The sequence below is a fragment of the Vulpes lagopus genome, chromosome 4 (genome assembly GCF_018345385.1).
Source record: "Vulpes lagopus strain Blue_001 chromosome 4, ASM1834538v1, whole genome shotgun sequence".
Lineage (NCBI taxonomy): Eukaryota > Metazoa > Chordata > Mammalia > Carnivora > Canidae > Vulpes > Vulpes lagopus.
The window spans coordinates 114475429-114495650 of NC_054827.1; the positions used below are offsets into that span (position 1 = coordinate 114475429).

A 20222-nucleotide genomic window follows, 5' to 3' on the forward strand; every position below is an offset into this window, starting at 1 on the left:
GGAAAGTCTGGAGGGTTAGCAAGGCTCAGGACAAAATCTGATTTTTGACTTTGCTATAGCTCCTAGGTTTGTATACAATTAATTTAAGTTGATCCCAGTGTATCTTTGTTTCTAATAAAGGGGATGTAGGAAAAAAAAATCACATGATTCTTTTGTGGTTCCTAGTGCTTAGGCTTTCGTAAGAGTCCTTCCTTCCTTTATGTTCCTTTATGAAATGAATATATAAAAACATTCTAAAACTGGAAGTGCTGTATCACATATACATGCACACGTAGAAACTAGCATGAGTGTGATTTCCAGATAAACGAGTGATTAGAAAAGATTAGCTGTTGAGTAATACTGATTCAAAAATACTTCTTAAATGCCTCCCACGTGCCAGGGACTGTTTCGGGTTTTTGGAAATACAGCAATGAATAAGGCAGATAAATCCCTGTCTTCGTAGAACTTACATTTTAGTGAGAGAGACAGATGATAAAGATGATAAATAGTAAAATACAGAGTTTTGCAAATGATGACTGAGAACTGCAGAGGGAAAAAAACAAAGCAGGCAAGGGATAGAGTTGGTTTGGGGGAACAGAAATTGTAGGCAGGTTAGTATTATGTATCTCTTTTCTTTCCCACCCCTATCCACAAACAAGATTCATAACTAGTTTCACCTTCTAGTGTCACTTACTAAGTGTTAGGTTGTTTAGGCAACAAAAGAGATCTGATATGTGTTTTGTCAGTTTCGATAATAATTTAAATTTCATGCTTCTGTCAGCCATATTTATAAATATTACTTTATTAAAATACAAAGAGTTTTTATAATCTCTTTAACAGTTTAATAGATACATATCTAAAAGTCCAGAAGACTAAACAGCTTGTATGATTACCATTATCCACAGTGTTGTTTCTGTATTGTCTAAAGTATCCATTGCTTTTAAACTGAAAGATTAAATCAAAGCTGTGATATTACAATTAACCTGAGGATGATTTCTCTTTTAAATGTTAATGTGCTCAGCAAATTATTAAGAGGGCTGTGACCTTGAAGCATTCGATCAGTTTGATTCTGATTTTCATACATGAAGAAAAGAAGAATGCAAGAATTCTATAGTTCTGATCCCCTTTTCCAGAGCAGTTGGGAAGTTGTTTACTCTTTGAGGGCCCACTGCTGACGTCTGCACACTGAGTAATGTCATCAGATTTCCTGGTGGTGGTTATTTTGGGGGGGCAGTGGTAAGTAGTTGTCCGGCTCTGCTGGGACACTGCTCGACAGAGGTCCTGAGAGCCGGATATACCCCGTAGACAGGATGTAAGGTTAAAATGCAGTCTAGTTAAGTAAATAAAGTTAAGTGTTGGGTGGTAAAATAGAATTGCTGAAACATTAATGTTTTAAAATTATATCATTGAAATTATACTGAGGCAAAATTAACAACTTTTAAAATCTATATCTGCTTTTATTTCTTAAAATTAATGCAGTGGTAAGTTGTTTTTGTAAGTTGAGATCATAAAGTTATACTGTCCTTTGTGAAAGTTATTTCACCCACTTTTGGTGTGGACCCTATGCTGAGAGTTGTTTTCCTGGGAGGGATGAGGCTTTGCCCTGATCCATTCATACTTTTATCTTGTTTCTCAGCTTATGATCAATGCTATATATACCTACATACCTACATGTGTGTATATATATGTGTGTGTATGTATGTATGTATTTTTAAATATGGTAGTCATTAACATTTTAAAATTTTATTATTACCTTTAACTTTATTTTTTTCCTCTTGTTTTCCTTAAGTTTGTACTTTTGACTTTCTCAAACTTAGTGACTTTAAAGCTTGATAAGTTCCCTTAATTCTTGTTTGTGACAAAAGGATTTAAGTCTATAAATCTTGTCTCTGAGTAAAATTTGGCAGTGTCCCGTAAGTTTCATTACATGATATTCTTCTCATTTTTATTATTTTCCAGGTAATCTGTAGGTATAATTTCCATTTCCCTCTCTGACCCAGCAATTACAAGTTAATATTTAAAATTTTTTCATGGCAGTGGTGTTTGTTGATTTTTGCTTAAACTCATGTTTTAAATTTCTGTTTTGCTGGCATTATGTTGAAGAATAAAAATGGTACCATTTTTACTTTCAGGAATGTGTTTTTTCTGTGTGACCTAGTATATCATATGCTTGTATATAATTCATAAATATTTCTTTTTCTCCTTTGAGATTTTTTAATCTACTTGGCCCTCAGAGCAAGTTTCATAAGTATCCTGTCAGAAGCTCCCACTCCTCACTCACATAAGGGACTCAAGTACTTAGGCTGCTTTATCTTGGGCAGTAGCAGCGGGCTTCCTGTTCATGAGTCCCCCATGCTGTAGAAAATCAGTGAGGTGATTTTCCTTCTTTTTCTTTTTCCTGTCATTTTCTTCCTTTTTTCTTTTTCCTGAGTAGCTCCACTGCATTCTCCAAGCAGTACATCTGTATCGTTCCTTGTATGTACTTTCATTCATTCCTTTAAACTTAGTGAAAACCAACAGAAAACTCATCATTGAGATTGGTCTTTCTCAGTGTCTGAGTGCACCGTAGGCGTATGACTGTACAATAGACCAAACCTCTCTTTGAAGACTCTCCTGGCCCCCTTGGATTATCTCTCAGAGTTGCTGGCTTTGACATCAGCTGCACCCCTCGCTGTGAGGCTGGCCTGCTGTTACCCAGCATGGAGTGGGGGGGTAAGACTGGGATGTGGGGGTCTTTTCTCCTCAGCCTCCCACTGTCACAGAGTCCTCCTCAGTCTTACGTCTTGGAATAGTGACGGCCTTCCTTCTGTTTGTTACAAAGCATATGAGAAACCAAGCTGGTGTCTCATAGTTGGTAGCCATCAGCTTCTTGCAGTGAGAAATAGACATGGGCTTTCCCTATCACTCAGCAAGCCTTGTTCCATGTGTTTACTGTGGGACAGATCCCTGCCTGAGGGTAGACATGGGAGGTGGGCAGTCAGGTCAGAAATATTTTATGGGAAGGCTTATAGATCTAGGTCTTCCGCTGCAGATTTGCCATGGAATCATACCACCACCCAGAGGCCTGTGGAGCCCTTCAGTACATAGTGTTTCTGGAAAAGTTACAGAAATGTGTCTCCTCCTCTGGGTAGCAACTCATTGCCAACGTCCATCACTCAGGGCTGTATTTCAGCCCCAATATTCTTCCTTCCTTGGGCTCGCTTATGCAGTGCACAGACTGCCCGAACCTTCCAGTGGCCCTGGGTTTGCAGTGAAATAAATCCCAGCTTCTACTTGCTGACTCTGTGGCTGTAAACAAGGTACTTGGAACCTCAGTTTTCCAACTGTAAGCCTCGCTGTTGTTGCTGTGAAAATTGAGCAAGATAACATGTTCAGCAGTTGGCATGATGCCCAGTCTATGCTGAGCCCCTCCATTGGTGCTATTGGGATTTAGTTATGACATGGTATTTATCTGTGTCATTTAGTGCTAAGTTCTCAGATAAGCAATTATCGATAAACACTGTGCTTCTCTGTAAAATGAAAGTGTTAACTACTTTTCAGCGGGATTTATTTGGTTCTGATGTTGCATGATTCTGACTGCTGGATTTCATTATGTATGTGCCATTCTTGATGTAAGATTTTGTTGGCCATCAGGAGAAAGAAACCAATGTTCATTCAGTGTCTGATTGGGGGGTCCTTTATACTGTAAACTCATTTGATCTTTGTAACAAAGGGGAAATTAAGGCTGAGGAAGGTTCAGTAATTCACTTAAAGTTATACACATCTAGGAAAAGAAGAGCCAGGATCAGACTCATTTTATTTCTCCCTCTCTGCTCTGCACCTTTCCTGAGGGTTATAAAGAGATCCCTGGGATTCTGTGTAATAACTATTTATGTGATTTTTCCTCTGGAGTAAAAATCTCACTTTCATCTGTGGCAGTGATTGGAGAGAGAAATTTTAAAGTCAGCTCATCTTTTAAAAACATTTTTTTAAGGCAAATCTTTTTCTTACAGGTAGCAGTAACTGATGTGCAGTTTGGCCCCATGAGATTTCATCCAGATCAACTCCAGGTAATAATAAACCATGCTGTAATTTTTACATGTTGATTTTCTTTAAAGAGAGGGAGGGAGTGGGCCTAACAGTGAAAACAGTTTTCTATTTTAGATAATAGTATTGGATTGACGTTAAATTTCCTGCAGCTGATAATAGTACTTTAGTTATACAAGAGAATGTACTTTTTTTGGATACACATATTGAGGTATTTAGAGATGAAGAGATGTGTGCAACCTACTTTGAAAGTTTCAGCAATAAAGAAAAGAATGTGCATAATTGTGGGGCGGAGAGAGCAAAGGGGGCAAAATGTTAACAACTGATGAAAATAGAAGGGTCTGCTAACGTTCATTGCACTCACAGCTTTTATATAGGTTTGAAATTTTCCAGTATCAAAAAGCAAAAGCATGATCTTTTCTGTGTTGCTAAATCAGCTCTACCTGAGAATACCTAAATGATCAAATCCAAAATATTAGACAATCAGTTGAAATTGAGTTCCAAAGTTATTTGATGTTTCTTGCATACAAACCGTGTTTACTGTTACATTTTAAAAACACGTGCAAAGGTCTGGCAGAAATGTGCTCTCTTAGTTCTTTGCATTTGTGATAGTTGTGCACTTGCATAAACCTAGAGGAGCTAAGCCTTGGGGGACAGGGTTGCTGCCAGCTTTGCAGTCTCTCACAGGCTGGCCGCCTCCACCTTACCACCATTGCCCTCATGAGTCTGTCTGGGTCCAATGGGACAAAACAGTGCACTTCTGAACCAGTCCTGGCTGGAGACGGGGGAGGCAAGCAGGTGCAGACCTCACCTGATCCAGGCCAGGCATGGGCACAGCCAGCCGTCATTGTCCTGGGTAGAGGCACAGGTGCCACCTCTTGGGCCTGGTGCTGTGCCTGAGTCACTTAACTGATGGTTTTCATTATTTTGTCATTTGCTGTCGGTCAGAACTTTATTAATTGATTTTATTGAAATGCAGTTGACCTACAATATTATATTGGTTTCAGGGGTACAGCAGAGTCATTCAGCATTTATATACATTAGGAAGTGACCATCACTATAACTCTAGCTACCATGTGTCATCATATAATGTTGTTTATATAATGTTAACTATATTCCCTGTGTCATATATTATATCCCCGGGTCGTATATATTTTATGCCTGGAAGTTTACCTTATCTATCTATTAGAGAGAGAGAGAGAGAGAGAGAGAGAGAGAAAATCTTAAGCAGGCTTCAGACCCATTGCTGGGCGTGGAACCCAACACAGAGCTCGATCCCATAAGCCTGAGACCATGACCTGAGCCAAAGTCAAGAGTCAGATGCTTAACTGACTGAGCCACCCAGGCGGGCGCCCCTAGAAATTTACCTTTTAATCCTTTTCCCCTAAGACAAGTATCATATGATTTCTCTTATGTGTGGAATCTAAAAAACAAACCATCACCACCAACAAAAAGCAGAAGCAGACATAGAGAACAATCTGGTGGTTTCCAGAAGGAAGGGAGGTTGAAGTGCTATATTTTGGTCTACTTGAAATGTCTTATCATCAAAGTAACTTTTTTAAGTTGGAGGAATTATATAAAATCTTGAGTCAAAACATTTAAATACATATTTAAAGTTTTGAGTTTTTGGGGTGCCTGGGTGGCTCAGTTAGTTAAGAGACTGCCTTCAGCTCAAGTCATGATCTTGGGGTCCTGAGATTGAACCCTGCATCAGGCTCTCTGCCTAGCAGGGAGGCTGCTTCTCCCTCTCCCTCCCCCTTTGCCCCCCACTTGTACTTGCTCAATCTCAAATAAATAAAAAATTTTTTAAAAAATAAAGTTTTCAATTATTCTAAAAGTTTGACTAAAATAGTTTTTGCTATCTAAGGACTTATCTAGTTAATTACTATTAACCAAAATAAGTATTGTGTATTGTAATTAAAATACTTTCTAGATAAAATGATTAATCAGGCTTTTGTTGAGTTCTGCCTAATGGCCTTATTAGCAAAATTAAAAGTATATGACCCATGCACTTGGACTTCCAGACCAGAGATGTAAAATAGTACTAATTTGGGGGAGCTGAGTGATAATGTCCCTGAGTTACATTTAGGAGGATTTCTATCAACCGATTGTTATATTCACATCTGCGTACTTGCCTTGAAAACACTTGGGAGTTTTCTGTGGCATGTTAAGAAACGACCGTTATAACAACAGCTTTTTTTTTTTTTTTTTTAAAAAGTGTTTGTGCTTTTTTGATTCAGGTACTTTTAGTGTTTACCAAAGAAGATAACCAGTGTAATGGATTCTGCAGGGCATGCGAAAAAGCAGGGTTTAAGTGCACAGTTACCAAGGAGGCTCAGGCTGTCCTTGCCTGTTTCCTGGACAAACATCACGACATTGTCATCATTGACCACAGAAACCCCCGGCAGCTGGACGCAGAGGCGCTATGCAGGTGAGCTTGGAGCTTGGGCCTAAGCAGTCCCCTGGTGTGTGTGACAGAACAGCCCAAGTTAAATTCACTGTCTCCTGAGTTGCCTTCCATGCACGTAAAAGAAGACAGTAGGACATCATTATTTCTGGGACTGATCTTCCTGCTTTTGTTTTACTTTGCTTAAAACAGTGAAAAAATATGAATAAAAACAATGAAGGGGTTAAGATGAAAGCCAGTCTTTAATTAACCACAACAGCCACCTGCATATTACAACAGGAGCTAATAAAATTTTCCAGACGTTTTTAAAGTTATAAAAAATGGAAAATTGTCTTCTAATGTTAGGCAGATGTGCCCTGTTTATAGTACTTGCAGAATATCAAAGCATGTGAACTGGGTTGCTGAAGAGGAGGTTTTAGAGAAGCATAGATTGTCATGTGTGCATGTCTTCTACAAAGTTCCCACCCCTAACGTCCCCACCCCCAACGTCCAGCTTCTGTTGCCTAAAGGGCTGCGGGGTGGTGGTGTTCCCAGGGGAAAGCTCTGAGCTGCAGAAATTCTCTTTCTTACTGAACCCAACTTATCCCCTTCCTCAGATTTCCAGCATTTGAGGGCAGGAATGGCCTTTTCTGGATGGAGCATATCCTCACTGCTCTCAGTGTGATTTCATATTCCAGCCCCATTCCACCCCACTGCTTCCTCCAAGTGCTCTCTTCCAGGCAGTAGCCCTTGAAAGCATGGCTCCAGAAACAAAAATCTCACACCAGGTTTGGATGGCCCAGTGTCCAAACTCACCAGGTTTGGAAGAGTAAGGAGAATAGCCATCTTCCCTATGTTATCCAGAGAACAGATGCTGACAAATGCAGCCCCCGAGCACGTTCCTTTCCCAAGGGCTGTGTCATGGCCCTGGCCAAGAATCTCAAGTTTTTTCTTGCTAGCTGTGTTCTGCAACATCATCTCCATCTTGTTGGCCAAGGGTGTGTGTGTGTGTGTGTGTGTGTGTGTGTGTGTGTGTGTGTTGAGAGGGGAGGTGAGGGTAGGAAGTCCTTGCATCATGGTTCATGAGTTTTCTAGAAGGAAGAGCATGCCCTGATTTAGTTTCCTAGGTCACTTTCATCTCGATTCTGGCCCTGTCTGGTTTATCTCCCTTAAGATCATCCCTTTAAGGGAACCTGCCCACTCTGAAGTATTCCTTCAAGGAATCATTCCTGGCTGTCCCTCCTGAACTTGTTTGTGTGCTCTGTCCCTCTGCTGACTTAGATAGTTCATGAGACCTTAGCCCTGGCACAGCTCTCTCCTTTCCTTCCTCTTCCTTTTGGGATACCTAATCAGTACCACCTGTGAAGGGTTTTTCGTCAGTTGCTGACTTATCTAAACGAGTAGCATTCATCTGTATCTCTCTGCTGGGGACATTTGGAACTCCTTACACTCCTTATCAAATGCCTTGCTGAAGGCCAAATATTGTGTCTGTGATATTTCCAAATCCACCAGTTGAGAAACCCTACTTTACAAGTCATACTAATTCTGGGCACTGTCTTTTGTACTAGAGCTACACAGGTAAATAAGACATGGTTCTTGCCTCTGAAGGGCTAATGTTCTGGTTGACAGGGCAAGTGAGTGATTTCAGTACAGGCTCCTAAGTGCCCACAGGGATATATATACAAAGGGCTGCAGGTGCCTGTGTCAGGAGGAGCTTACAGAGGATATTTGGGTTGAATAGAAGTTTTGAAAGAAAGAAAGGTGGAAAAAACATTCCAGGTGGAGGGAACAGCATGTGTAGGAACAGGTGGGTGTACAGGGCTTCTCTGCTTGGTGTTGATGGCCTTTGGGGCAGGCAGGCAGGGGATGTGGCTCTAAGGCTGGAGGAACAGACAGGAGCCCATCATGAGGGCCGTAGGTGCTGAGCCAAAGGCTTGAACTTCACCTTGTAGGCAGTTAAGACACTGACATGGTCTGTGTAGGTGGAAGATCACTGACTCCCAGCTGGAGAACAGCATAGAAGGGCAGAGTAGCTGAAGCAAGTCCATCAGTTGTGAGGCTATTGGAGGCCATCTTGTACCTGTTACAGCGCTGCCTGTAAGCTTCCTGTCAAGAAAGCCATGAAGGTAACAGTCAAAAGCTGACCACAGCAGTTAAGAAGCCAAAGATAATCCGACAGTTATGTTAGGAGCTGGGAGAAGAGAAGAGGCCCAGAATTCCTACTGTCTTTCTGTACTCTGGGGCCTAATGAGGAAGCTTGATCCTGAAATGTCCTCTGCAGTTCAGTCTCTGAAGCTGAAGTGCCAAATGAACCTAAAGGAAGGAGCTGGGAAGAGACCCCACTGTCGTGCTGACCCTGGGACGCTGGAATTGTGCTGGCCAGAGAAACAGATGGCCCTGCTTTAGCTGAGCACCAGCATTTCCGTGAGCGGCCAGAGCCCGGCCAGCAGCACCCCATTCCCTGTGGCCTCTTCATTCTTTACTTTCTGTGTCCCCTGGGATATCCAAGACCTAGAGCATAGGGAGGTAGACCGAGACCTGGGTTTCTTTCCCTCATTGTAAGGAGGGGCAAAAGCCTAAGGAGTGTGAGAACAGTCCTTCACGTGTTGCAATTTCAGAACAGCAACTGCATCGGTTCTCAGGTTTAGAGAGTGGGAGAGAGCCAGGCAGGAGTGTAGTCTGTGCAGCTAACCTCTGCCTGCCTGCTGGCAGCAGTCTTTGAGCGGGAACTTGCATCTGCTGGCTTGATCTACAGGCCCAGACCTCAGAGGAGGAGGGCCACTCATGCCAAGGCCTAGCAAAGGTGTGCAAGGGAGGTTCCTGTGACCCTCTGCTGCAGGTTCCCAATGGGCTTGATCTCACTTCCCTTCAAGGATGAATGAACAGGATAAAGAAAGGATCCGGGGATCTGTGGGTGGCTCAGCGGTTTAGCGCCTGCCTTTGGCCCAGGGCTAAATCGAGTCCCGGGATCAAGTCCCACATCAGGCTCCCTGCATAGAGCCTGCTTCTCCCTCTGCCTGTGTCTCTGCCTCTCAATCTCTCTCTCTCTCTGTCTCTCATGAATAAATAAATAAAATCTTAAAAAAAAAAAAAAAGATAAAGAAAAGAAAGGATCCTGTAAAAAGCTGCCAGATGATGGAGGGGAAAGAATAGCCTTAAAGACTAAGAAAATTATTCACCCCAAGAAACTGAAGAACCTTTTAGAAGACATATGCCTAGTATACTCAGAAGAAATGAACTCTTCCTTTGTGTGCACTAGGAGCAGGGCTCTGTAGTGAAAGGGAAGACTTGATAAAGCCCTGCACGGGAACCCAGAGGGTACCAGCAGAATCAGATCTAGAGTGAATGCAGGAGCAGGACTCAACTTGGGGTACTGGACACCTGCTACCATCTCTGGTCCTTGGCTTCTTTTTACCATTGTAAATTCCATTCTTTTTGATCTGAAATTCCTTCCACATGGCAGAGGGTACAGTTGCAAAGTACAAGTAACGGAGTTGTTCTTTTGTCAAATTTAACTCATCGAAGTGCTTTGCTGTGCTCTTGCGATCAGCCTCCGTCACCTGACCTTTTTTCTAGGGTTGTGTTGAGACCATCATCAGATTTATTTGTAGTTGCCAGTGTGTCTGGAGATTGGTAGTTGCCCCCAATTCCCATTTGTACTCTTTCCTAATAACAGAATTTCTAGTGTTTAGCTGGGCATATGGCCACCTAGAAAATGCATGCATTCCCTAGCTTTTCTTGAAGCTGGCCAGTGGGAATGTCCTGTGCATCTTCTGGAGAGTATCCTTGAAGGGAGAGTGTGTGCTCTTCTTCCTGCTGTATGGAGTGTGGATGTTGTGGTTAGAGTGTAGCATCTGTCTTAGACCATGAGGAAGAAACCTTGTGGAGTTAAGAATAGGGAAACGTAGGGCAGCCCGGGTGGCTCAGCAGTTTAGCACTGCCTTCAGCCTAGGGCCTTATCTTGGAGACCCGGGATTGAGTCCCACGTCAGGCTCCCTGCGTGAAGCCTGCTTCTGCCTCTGCCTGTGTCTCTGCCTCTCTCTCTCTCTCTCTCTCTTTCTTTCTCTCTTTCTCTCTCATTAATAAATAAATAAAATCTTAAAAAAAAAAAGAAAAGAAAAGAATAGGGAAAACATAGAAGGAACCAGGCTTCCGATGCCACAGCATGCCATTGCAGGCTTGGACTGCCTCTGCACATCTTTTATGTGGGAGAAATAACTTGTTTAGACCACTGTTGTTTGGAGTTTTCTTTTATGCATAACCTAAGAAAATCCTGGTGCTATACCAACTAGCATGGTTTGGAGAGTTTCCCAGTGTGCTCACACGGTCTTTCAGAATCTCATGCTATAGATTCATGCCCTCTCTTTTTTCTAACTTCTTGAAACCTGCCTTCCTAACATCTGGGTATACATTTTAATGATGCCAGGTCGCTTCTTTCTTCATTTTCTTGAATTCTAAAGTAAAGGGTATTTTTCCCCCAACCCAGTTTCCTTACATTTCTATTTTTGAGTCTGTTCCTCCTCCCTATGGATAGAAAAAGTCAAGAGTACACCTCTGCCTCTTCATAGTGTTAGCCCTCCTTTGCAGGTATCAACTTGCTTCCAGGTAAACATGGCCTTCCCTTCTGCTTTGCCCTTAGCTCACTGCCCATCCTCATTCCTGTGTCCCAAGTAAGTCATCCAAAACCACTTCCTGAGTTTACCTGCACAGTTACCTACTTGCTAGTATACCACTCAGATCTGGTTTTCTTCTTAAAAGATGAGAGCTGGTTTGAGATAGCTGACTGCATACATAAATTTGGCTTTTCTTTCTTGAAATCTTTGTGATATGGGGATGCCTGGGTGGCTCAGCAGTTGGGTGCCTGCCTTCGGCTCAGGTCGTGATCCTGGGATCTGGGATCAAGTCCCACATCAGGCTTCCTGCGAGGAGCCTGCTTCTCTCTCTGCCTGTGTCTCTGCCTCTCTCCCTCTCTCTCTCTCTCTCAGTCTGTGTCTCTCACGAATAAATAAATAAATCTTAAAAAAAGAAATCTTTGTGATATGACAGAAATATGAACACAAGAAATAAGTACAGTGCCCTGGGAAGTCACGGGAATACCATTTGTGGGTGCCTGTTTCTGCCTGGGTAAGATTGGTGCTAGTGTCAGCAGCAGCCCACACTTCTGAGGAGTGAACTGGCCTTGTCTGTGTGAGTGTCCATTGTACTAGTCGCCCTTCCATGCTTAAACAGCCCTTCCTATGCCCCCTCTTCAGGAAGAGGAGCATGGCTGTTCTCCAGGCAGGGAGATCCTGGTGGAACCAGGGACAGGCATCCGGTTGGCAGACGCACAGTGACCTGTCGGGAGGGCTCTTTCAATACAGCAGCCACACAGCACCCTTGAGGTTGGCTTCCTCTGGAGCAGGTGGGAGCTGGATGAATGGAGTGGACACTGGGAAAAGCAGAAACACTGAGAGAGACGTGTGAGCCACACGGCCCACTAGAGTGACTGGTTCGTCCCTAGAGCTGTGTGTCCATCTGTGAGCCACTTCTGTACCCCATATGCAGTCTGTATCTGTTGCTAGACTCAGCCTTGAGACAGTGAAGCCCCGGAGCCATGAGGCAGGGCTGCATCAGGGGGCACAGCTACACCGTTCGTTGATGTATCGTTGGTGGCTGCTTTCATGCACTGTGGCGGAATGGAGTGGTTGTGACAAGTCTGCCAGGCTCACAAAGTCTAAAATACTTGCCATCAGGCCCTTTAGAGAAGAAGCTTGCCAAACTGAGGTACCTGTTGTGTATGCTGAATTGACATCCTCGGATGTATCTGGAATGGCTATGTTATGTACCATCCTCGGGAGAATTGAGAAAGAGCCACTCAAATGGTTTTGTGTGTTCTGTGACTTGGGAGTGGTTCTGTTTCTTGAACTAACAGAGTGGAAGTCACACAGGAAGTCTTGGCTGTTCTCTGCCCCAATCTGGCACGTTCTCTAGGAAGCCAGCATGCTTTGACATGGCTGGGGCCGCCTGGGAACGGTCCGCTCCGTTCTCCGAGCTGGAGCCACCATTGAGTGTGTCTTCCTTGCAGCCCAGGGCTGCCTTCCCCCTCTTCCTGAGGCATGACCCCTCTTCTGCAGAGTCCTGCTTTCCCCTCCAGCATAGGCTGAGCTCTTGCCCATCTCCAGTGGAGCCCCTCCTCCTGCTCTTCCTCTCCTGATTCATATTGAGTTCTACCCTGTCTGATCTCCTGGCTGGGCTTTCCTTCCTGGGAAGGGGTGAATGCACTCTCTGCAGGGGGCGGGGGGGGGTGGGGGCAGATATCAGGCTCTGTGGGTAATTTCAGTGGGGCAGCATCCGCCACTTCTCCTGACCAGTCCTCCATTCTTACCTGCATGTGTCACGTGGTGATTCTCTTCTTTCTGACTGATTAGAATATCTTGCATTTCCTAGTTTTGAGTTTCTGTTGCTGCTGCTTTTGCCTACCTAGGAACTCTTGTTTGTACTGCTTAGGGAGCTGACCTTTGGGCTTTGTCCCCACCGTAACCATGGCCATCAGCTTGTGGTAGCACACATGTACTCGTATGTCTCTTTGGCAGAGAGAGACAGATAAACCCAGTCACGTAAGCTGAAGGTAGGGAACATTCTCCACCTGAGACCACATGGATTAGCAAAGACCAGAATGAGTAGCAGGTACACTCTCTCAGCCAGCTGCTATATTTGCACTCTGTGGGTGTTAGGATTACTCGTTCACTGAGTAGAGTTTGTCCCCTAGAGGAAGGAAATCAGGTAGCCAAGAAGGTAAATCCAGAGAGTGACATGCTTGCTCTTCTACCTCTTCCCAACTTTAATTGTTCTACCAAGATTAAGTATATTTATCATTTTTAAGAATTGTTTTACATTTATCTTAAAATTTGTGTTTTTTTTTTTTTTAAGGTCTATCAGATCCTCAGAACTCTCTGAAAACACAATTATTATTGGTGTAGTACGGAGGTAAGCTCTCTTTTTTTGAGGGTGAAGCTCAGATGTCAGTGTCATGCTTGCTCTTAGCAGGGACCTAGGAACTTATTGGCTATGACAGGTGTGACTGTCTTTAATTTGGCATTTTCCTTTTTCTTCTTTTCTTTCACTTCACCTGGTAGGAGTTTCTGCTCTGTGTGAGGTTTTGTGATTTTTGGACTGGCGTTCACTTTAGAAATAGGCCAACCACGAGAGATTGCCATTCCTAAAAGTACAGATGTTACCCAGGGCTTTCAAATTCCCAAGTATCTACAAAGGTTTGATTCATGTATAAACAGGGGAATTCTTTATTTCTTCTGAAATTGGAGGTAAAGGAAGGACTAGAAATATGTTAAAAGAAGGGCAGTATTCAGACGTTATTTAGCTTATATGCTCTTGTATGTAGAAGAAAAGATTCTTTGTCCTTTAAACTTTTTCCAGAGCTTTCGGGGGGAAGATATCATTTTTTTTTAACCGGAAGTAGAAGAAAATGGGGAAGAACTTAAAATAAAATTTTTATGTATCAAATAGGTATGTGGTTATTTCTGTATTTTGGATGTTAGTACAAAATCTCCATATTTCAAGCATTGCCAGAAAGCAACATTCAGAACTAAAATAGAAAACTATTTTCAAATTTATGCTAATGATTGGTGTATTAGTCTAATTTATCTAAGGTTATTTGACATACGACAGTCCTGTATTATAGAAATTAGTGAATAAAGTGATGAACTGTAATTGATAATAACTGTCTCTAACCTTTTACTCTGTTCTTTTGAAGGACGGATAGAGAAGAGTCCTCTGTGATGCCCCTCATTGCTGCTGGCTTTACAAGGGTATGTACCCACTTCTTTGCTATGCAAGTGTAATTCAGCATGAGAAATTAAATTTTATCTCCTTTCAGAGCCCCCAAAAGTTTTGAATTCATTTGGAGAAAACAGATTGTTTTCCTTGTGCTATTACAGTTTGGTTTAACTTTAGAACTTGGTAATCTTAATAATCTACAACATTTTATGTTTTTGCTCCCTCAAAATTATGCTTGCTAAAGGCATCTAAACATCATAAAATCTTTAATGGCACACTCATGAAAAGTCATGCCATAGGATATGTTGTTTATAAATAATGCTGATATGTATACATGCAATTTGAAAGGCAGTTCAAGGATCCTGGAAATGAGGCAGCCCAAACATGCCTCCCTCTCCCTCTGCAGCCCTCCCTAACCTGTTGGTTTTCCTTAAGCTAAAGGGCTTCTACAAGCTTTGGTCAGCTGGTTGCCATGAGCCTTGGGAATCATGGTGGAGAGAACTGAAGAAAGGCTGATCCTGGGACAGATTTGTGGCCCTAATTTCTGTCTATGAGGTTGTCAAGACACCTCAAGCCACGAATTTACTTTAAAGGGGTTCTAGGTGGTAGGTCGTACTCCTGGGCACCTGGCACAAGCAAATACAGATCCTCCCCTGCAGAAAACGCCTTTTTGTCTCTGGCCCCAAAGAATCTTCGCAAGTAATTGCTCAAGGGCAGCAGGCAGCAACCCATGGAAGCTGAGCGGTACATAGGAGTTGATGCATTGCGAGTGAGAACTAGTAGGAAAAAGACAGCAGAAACAGACCCCCACAGCCCACAGACACTAGAGTAATCAGATGCAAGTTATAAGGCAGTTATGCTTCTTATATGTAAAGAATAAAAGACAAGCTTGGAAATGTCCGCAAGAAATAAAAAACCTTATAAAAAGTGACACAGCAAATTCTAAGCACAGCACCATTGAATTTTGAGAAATGAACACATTATAACCGAAAAATTTTAAACTTAGTGGGTCTGAAGAAATTATCTAGCATGTAGCACAGAGATTCAGTAAGAGAAGATAAGTTAGGGAGGTTAAGAAGTGTGGAGTTTAGCTTATGTGTAGTTGGAGTTCCAGGAGGACAGGAAGGAGAATGAGGCAGAGGCAATACTTGAAGAGGATTTTCCAGAACTGACGAAAGACTGTCATCCATCGATTCAGAAATTCCAACAAATCCGAAGTAGAGTGAATAAAAAGAAGACACTTCGTAGTGAAAAAAAGTGGGGAGCTTAAAATCTCACCAGAGAAAAAAGATTGCCTTCAGAAGAATGATGACTAACAGCTGGCTTCTCAGCAGTGATAAATGGAGAGTAGAAAATAGTGTGATAATGCTTTCAATGTGATGAAATAACTACTCACCTAGAGTGTTAACCCTAGCAGGAAGAGCTTTCAAAAATGAGGCTGACGTACGTTCAGCAGTATGGAAACTGAGAGAGTTTGTAAAGGATGTGCTTCAAGTGGAAGGAAGGCAAATATCAAGCAGAAGCCTTGAAATACAAGAAGGAATGAAGCCGGAAAATGGGGAATATGGGGATAAATGTAAGCACTCATTTACTGTATGAAACAGTAATAGTCACATCTAGTCTGATTAGAGATGGCAGCAGGAGAGGGAGGCCCAGCCGGGTCCCTGTTCACCCTACAGGGCCAGAGGGGATGTACGTGAACTTCAGAGTCCTGTTTCCCCAAGTGCCCTGTCTGAGGCAGAAAACTGAGAAAGGACTGCAGTGACACAGCAGATGAACTGGAACAGGAACTTGAAGAGGAGGGAGGGTGGATGAGGTGGGAGAAGTGGTGAGCAGTGAATGTGCTGCGCCCACGTGCCGCCTGCTGCCGCCCTCTCTCTGTGGCCTTCCCTCCTCCCCCTACCACGCGAGCCCAGACACAGGCGTGTGTGTGTGCGCATGCGTGCGTGAGTAACGTGTACTGTGGCTTCATTTCTAGTTACATAACACAGGAAATGTAAGTAAAATATAATACATATCTATCTAACTATAATGTTAGACCTAAAAGGAAAAATGCAGACCTGAATGTATAATACTCTTCTAACAGAGGGGGACACCCCAAAAGAAAAACTTGAACAACAGGTCAGTATTTAAATTCTAGATGATCTTAGCAAATGTAGGCATTTTCAAGGTTTGTGAGGAGGAGCTCGAGGTAGAAGTGTTCTCAGGGCCTCATCTAGCAAACATGCGGTTGGGGGTGGGGAGTGGACAGAGTATCCCAAAGTTTTCATCTGGGAAATGTGCAGACTAGAACATTGGTTCTCTGGGAGATGGTCGGTTCTGGGAGTGATTGGTACCTTGTTTTCATATAGTAGTAAAGAAATCTGTGTTGGCCTTTGAGATCAGTGAAAAGGAACATAACCATTAATGGAAAAGTTTAACAAACCTTCCAAATTCACAAGAGGAAATATGAAATTTACAGCCACTTGGTCAAACTGTCTGACACAAAAAGGAATATTGTGAAACCAGTCATGAAGACTGAGTAAGAGAGAAGGAATAAAATCAAGTGCATGTGATTTCTTCCATTTTTAAAAAAGATAGGCTGTTCAACTGGGTTATAAAAGTGGAGTTAAATGGTATTTCTAAGACAAAGCAATAAAGGCTTAGTAACAAATGAACAAAGGTAGCAAGTTGATGCAGACAAAAAAGAACACAAATTCCAATGATAACATCTGGTAATCTGCAGCTTATGATTTTACTTTATACACACACAATGTTATATAAATTATATGAAAAAATGAGATCATTATTTTTACCTAGTTTTGTGTTTCCTCTCCCTTTTTTATTGACAACTCCCAAAGCATATGACCCATATCGGCACCTACCCCCATTCCCTCACCTGCAGTAATCTGTTCAGTTGCTGAGAACAACCAGTCAGCCTCTGTGAAGATGGGTGTTCCTTTCAGTACAGAATCCTGGGTTGGAAGTGTGGATCACCTCTTGCTAGTGAATCCTAGACCATGCCCCTCCTCCAACCTATGTGGGAAAGCATTCACACAAAGAGAAAAACTTTCCCAGCCTGCTCTGAAGATCCTCTTCAGCTTCAAACTGGCTATTTTTTTTAGCAAGGACCCCTGAAGCTTCTATTTTCTAGTGAAACCTGAGGATAGATGATGTGCCCTGCCTTGGATTCTTTGCTTACCTACAGCCACCAGGAGTCATGAAGCTTTATATTTATTTGTATGTGTCTCTTTGAAAAGAGTTGGGAATGTGTGTGTTTAGTGAGCAATGTATTTGAAATTCCCCATAAGGAAGTGTACTGGCACAGCTGTGTAGGCTGGAGAGGGCACTTTGGTAGAAGGTATAGTAAACCACAGTCCTTATATTTTCATCATATAGTCAAGTTATCATGAAGCTAACTTGAAAATGCAAGGGTAGCTGATGCACACACTCTCCACCCTCCACCCAAGTGCTTGGTCAAGGTGTCCTTTGAAGCCCTTGGTAGAATCACTCTTAGGTGCATGTCCCTAAGCACAGAAGCTTTAAAGTGGTCATTCCAAGGGTTCATGACCTAGCAAATAAGGAGGTAGTCACAGGCTCACCATTTTGTGGGAGATGAATTCAAGTGGAGGACCAGTCCTCAGAGACCACAGTGAAAACTAATCTTCCCTCAAGCAGAGTTCCCTTCCTTCACATAGCAACAGGGCCCTGAGGTAGGCAGTAGTGCCAAGGCTTGAGCCAGCCCCTGCCTGAAAGCCAACACCATGGTGGGGTCTCTGGTCTTTAGGAGGCAGCCAGCTATTTTATGGGTTAGTGCCATCATTCAAGATTTCAGGGTGAATGGAAACCTGCTTGCTTCCTCCATTGGACTTGCTGGCAGCGGAGCATTTGCTCAGGTTTGGTGTGTCTCAGTGCTGGTTGTGCATGAGAATCCTCTGGAAAACTTCTCTACCTAGAGAGGCGCTTTGAGGTGGTGGTGGGAGGGGCCTGCACATTGGTATTATTTTGTAAAATTGCAGATAATTCTAACAGCAGCCCAAGGTTGAAAGCCACTGGGTGGGGCGTCACAAAGTAGGTGTGATAAAGGCTCTGGAAAAGCAAGGTTGAATCCGCTCAGGAGTCCACAGGATTCGTGGCCTGGCCCCTCTGGTGGAATGGAGTAGGGATAGGAGGCTAGCAGCTGTTGATGGAGCAGGAGCAGCAGCCTATCTCCCAGGTATCCCTGGACTTGGTGCCCTTCTTTGCCCTCCATGCCTCGTGGAATTCTTGGGTCATACTTGAAAATTGGAGAAGGGCTAGAAAGACTGGATGTTTAGAAGCAGAGCAGAAGTAGTGAGGGGGAGGGACAGACAGCAGGGGCAAGATGCCCTGCATTTGGTCACATGTGCTTCTTTTGTAACTTTGCAGTCTGCCTTTGGGGTAAAGAAGTTTGGATATATACATTCATACCCAGTGAAAAATCTGGTTGCATGCCTGGGAGGCCATTTATAAATACACGTCTCCACATCCTAGGATCTCACTTGCAGAGCAGGTGAGGCCAGCCAGGCCCTTGGCAGCTGCAGTCCCCACCCCTTGTCTACTGGCAGTGGCATAAGCCCTGAGCCCAGGAATCTCCTCCCTGTTCCTGCCTGGTCAGCAGTAGGTCCCTGTGCAGGTTGATGGCATTCTTGGGTGTTCTGTGGAGTCAGGCCCAACTGAGGAATGGATGGCAGGCCAGTGCTCTCCTCTCAGTAGATGAGAGCTGGTTGGCATGGCACCTCTCTCAGACTTCTGTGAGTGAGAAGGGCTGTGTTTTGGTGTGCAGGTTAGGGACCACCATGCCCGTGGCCAGCAGCCCTTGCTGCCTCTCTTCCCCTCCCAGAGACAGCGGTCATCATACTCTATGGTCATATAGCAGTTTGCAGTTCAAGCGCTTTTGTCCACTTGGTTCTTACAGTCCTCTGTGGTGGCTAGGAGCAGGATAGTCTTGTTCTATAAGTGAAGACACCACCCAGGAAGGTTGGGTGCCTCATTTAGGGCCATACGGTTTATAAGCCACGAACCTGGAGCTTGTCTGATACTCAGGCAAGATCTTGATCACTGTTTAAATGGGAGAGCTAGGGGCAGCCTGGGTGGCTCAGCGGTTTAGCGCCGTCTTCGGCCGGGGTGTGATCCTGGAGACCCGGGATCGAGTCCCATTTCGGGCTCCTTGCATGGAGCCTGCTTCTCCCTCTGCCTGTGTCTCTGCCTCTCTCTCTCTCTTTCTCTCTCTCTGCGCGTGTGTGTGTTTCTCATGAATAAATAAAATTTAAAAAAAATGGGGGAGCTATTCACCTTCACTGTGGCAGAGACAGGAGCTCTGTGAGGGGCTCGTGTCCCAGGTTTGTCTGGCTTCCACTTGCAGATGGTGACCTGCCCTGCCTCTTAGGCCTCAGCCTGCAGCTTGGCTGATCCAAGTATTAGCCACGCATTGAGCAGGTGAAAGCCAGAGCTGGTCATAGAAATGGGGGTGAGTTAATGTTCCCAAATATTTCTTCCACCCAACTGGAACTATGTAACAGAACATAGTGAAGTCTAAGATACCTTCACAGAATACATAGTTTGGTGGTGGAATGAGTCCATGCTTCTCAGAACTATGTGATTTGCTTTGTGGTGAGATGCTTCCATTATGTAAACATTTATTATATGAGGTAGTAATTGTCCACAGCAGTAAGAGCTCCTGGACAAGGCCATGACTCTGCCAGCACCTCTGACATGGAGGGCCATCCTTTGATGGCTTGGTTGAGCTGTGCTTAGAGGTGAGTGTAGAAGAGAATGTCCTTGAGTGGGCGTGATCTTTGTGAAATACAGGTGCAAAGAGAAGTACAAGCATGTTTTTGCTTACTGTGAGCTTGAACAGCTTTGAAGAGTCAAACCATATACTGAACCTGGATAAGGGAATATGCTCTGGGAGTTATAGAACCTCAGTTAAATAAATTCTTCCTTCTACATATTCTAGCCTCTGATGGTGAATGCAGACAACCAGAATCCTCTCACCTCAAACAAAGCATCCTTAAGCAAGCCCTGCCTTTCTGAAGGTTAATTTGGTACCCATAGGCTT

General features: G+C 43.6%; 1 protein-coding gene across 5 annotated transcripts in view; it reads left to right on the forward strand.

The window, feature by feature from the left end:
* PDE8A (phosphodiesterase 8A) overlaps window positions 1-20222 on the forward strand; it is a 154511-nt gene that overhangs the window by 70567 nt on the left and 63722 nt on the right. For all 5 annotated transcript variants that reach the window (XM_041753831.1, XM_041753832.1, XM_041753828.1 and 2 more), the window contains exons 2-5: window positions 3972-4028; window positions 6246-6436; window positions 13301-13357; window positions 14142-14196. In XM_041753831.1, coding sequence (XP_041609765.1) covers window positions 4002-4028; window positions 6246-6436; window positions 13301-13357; window positions 14142-14196 — 330 coding nt within the window. In that variant the 5' untranslated portion in view covers window positions 3972-4001. The remainder of the gene's footprint in view (window positions 1-3971; window positions 4029-6245; window positions 6437-13300; window positions 13358-14141; window positions 14197-20222) is intronic.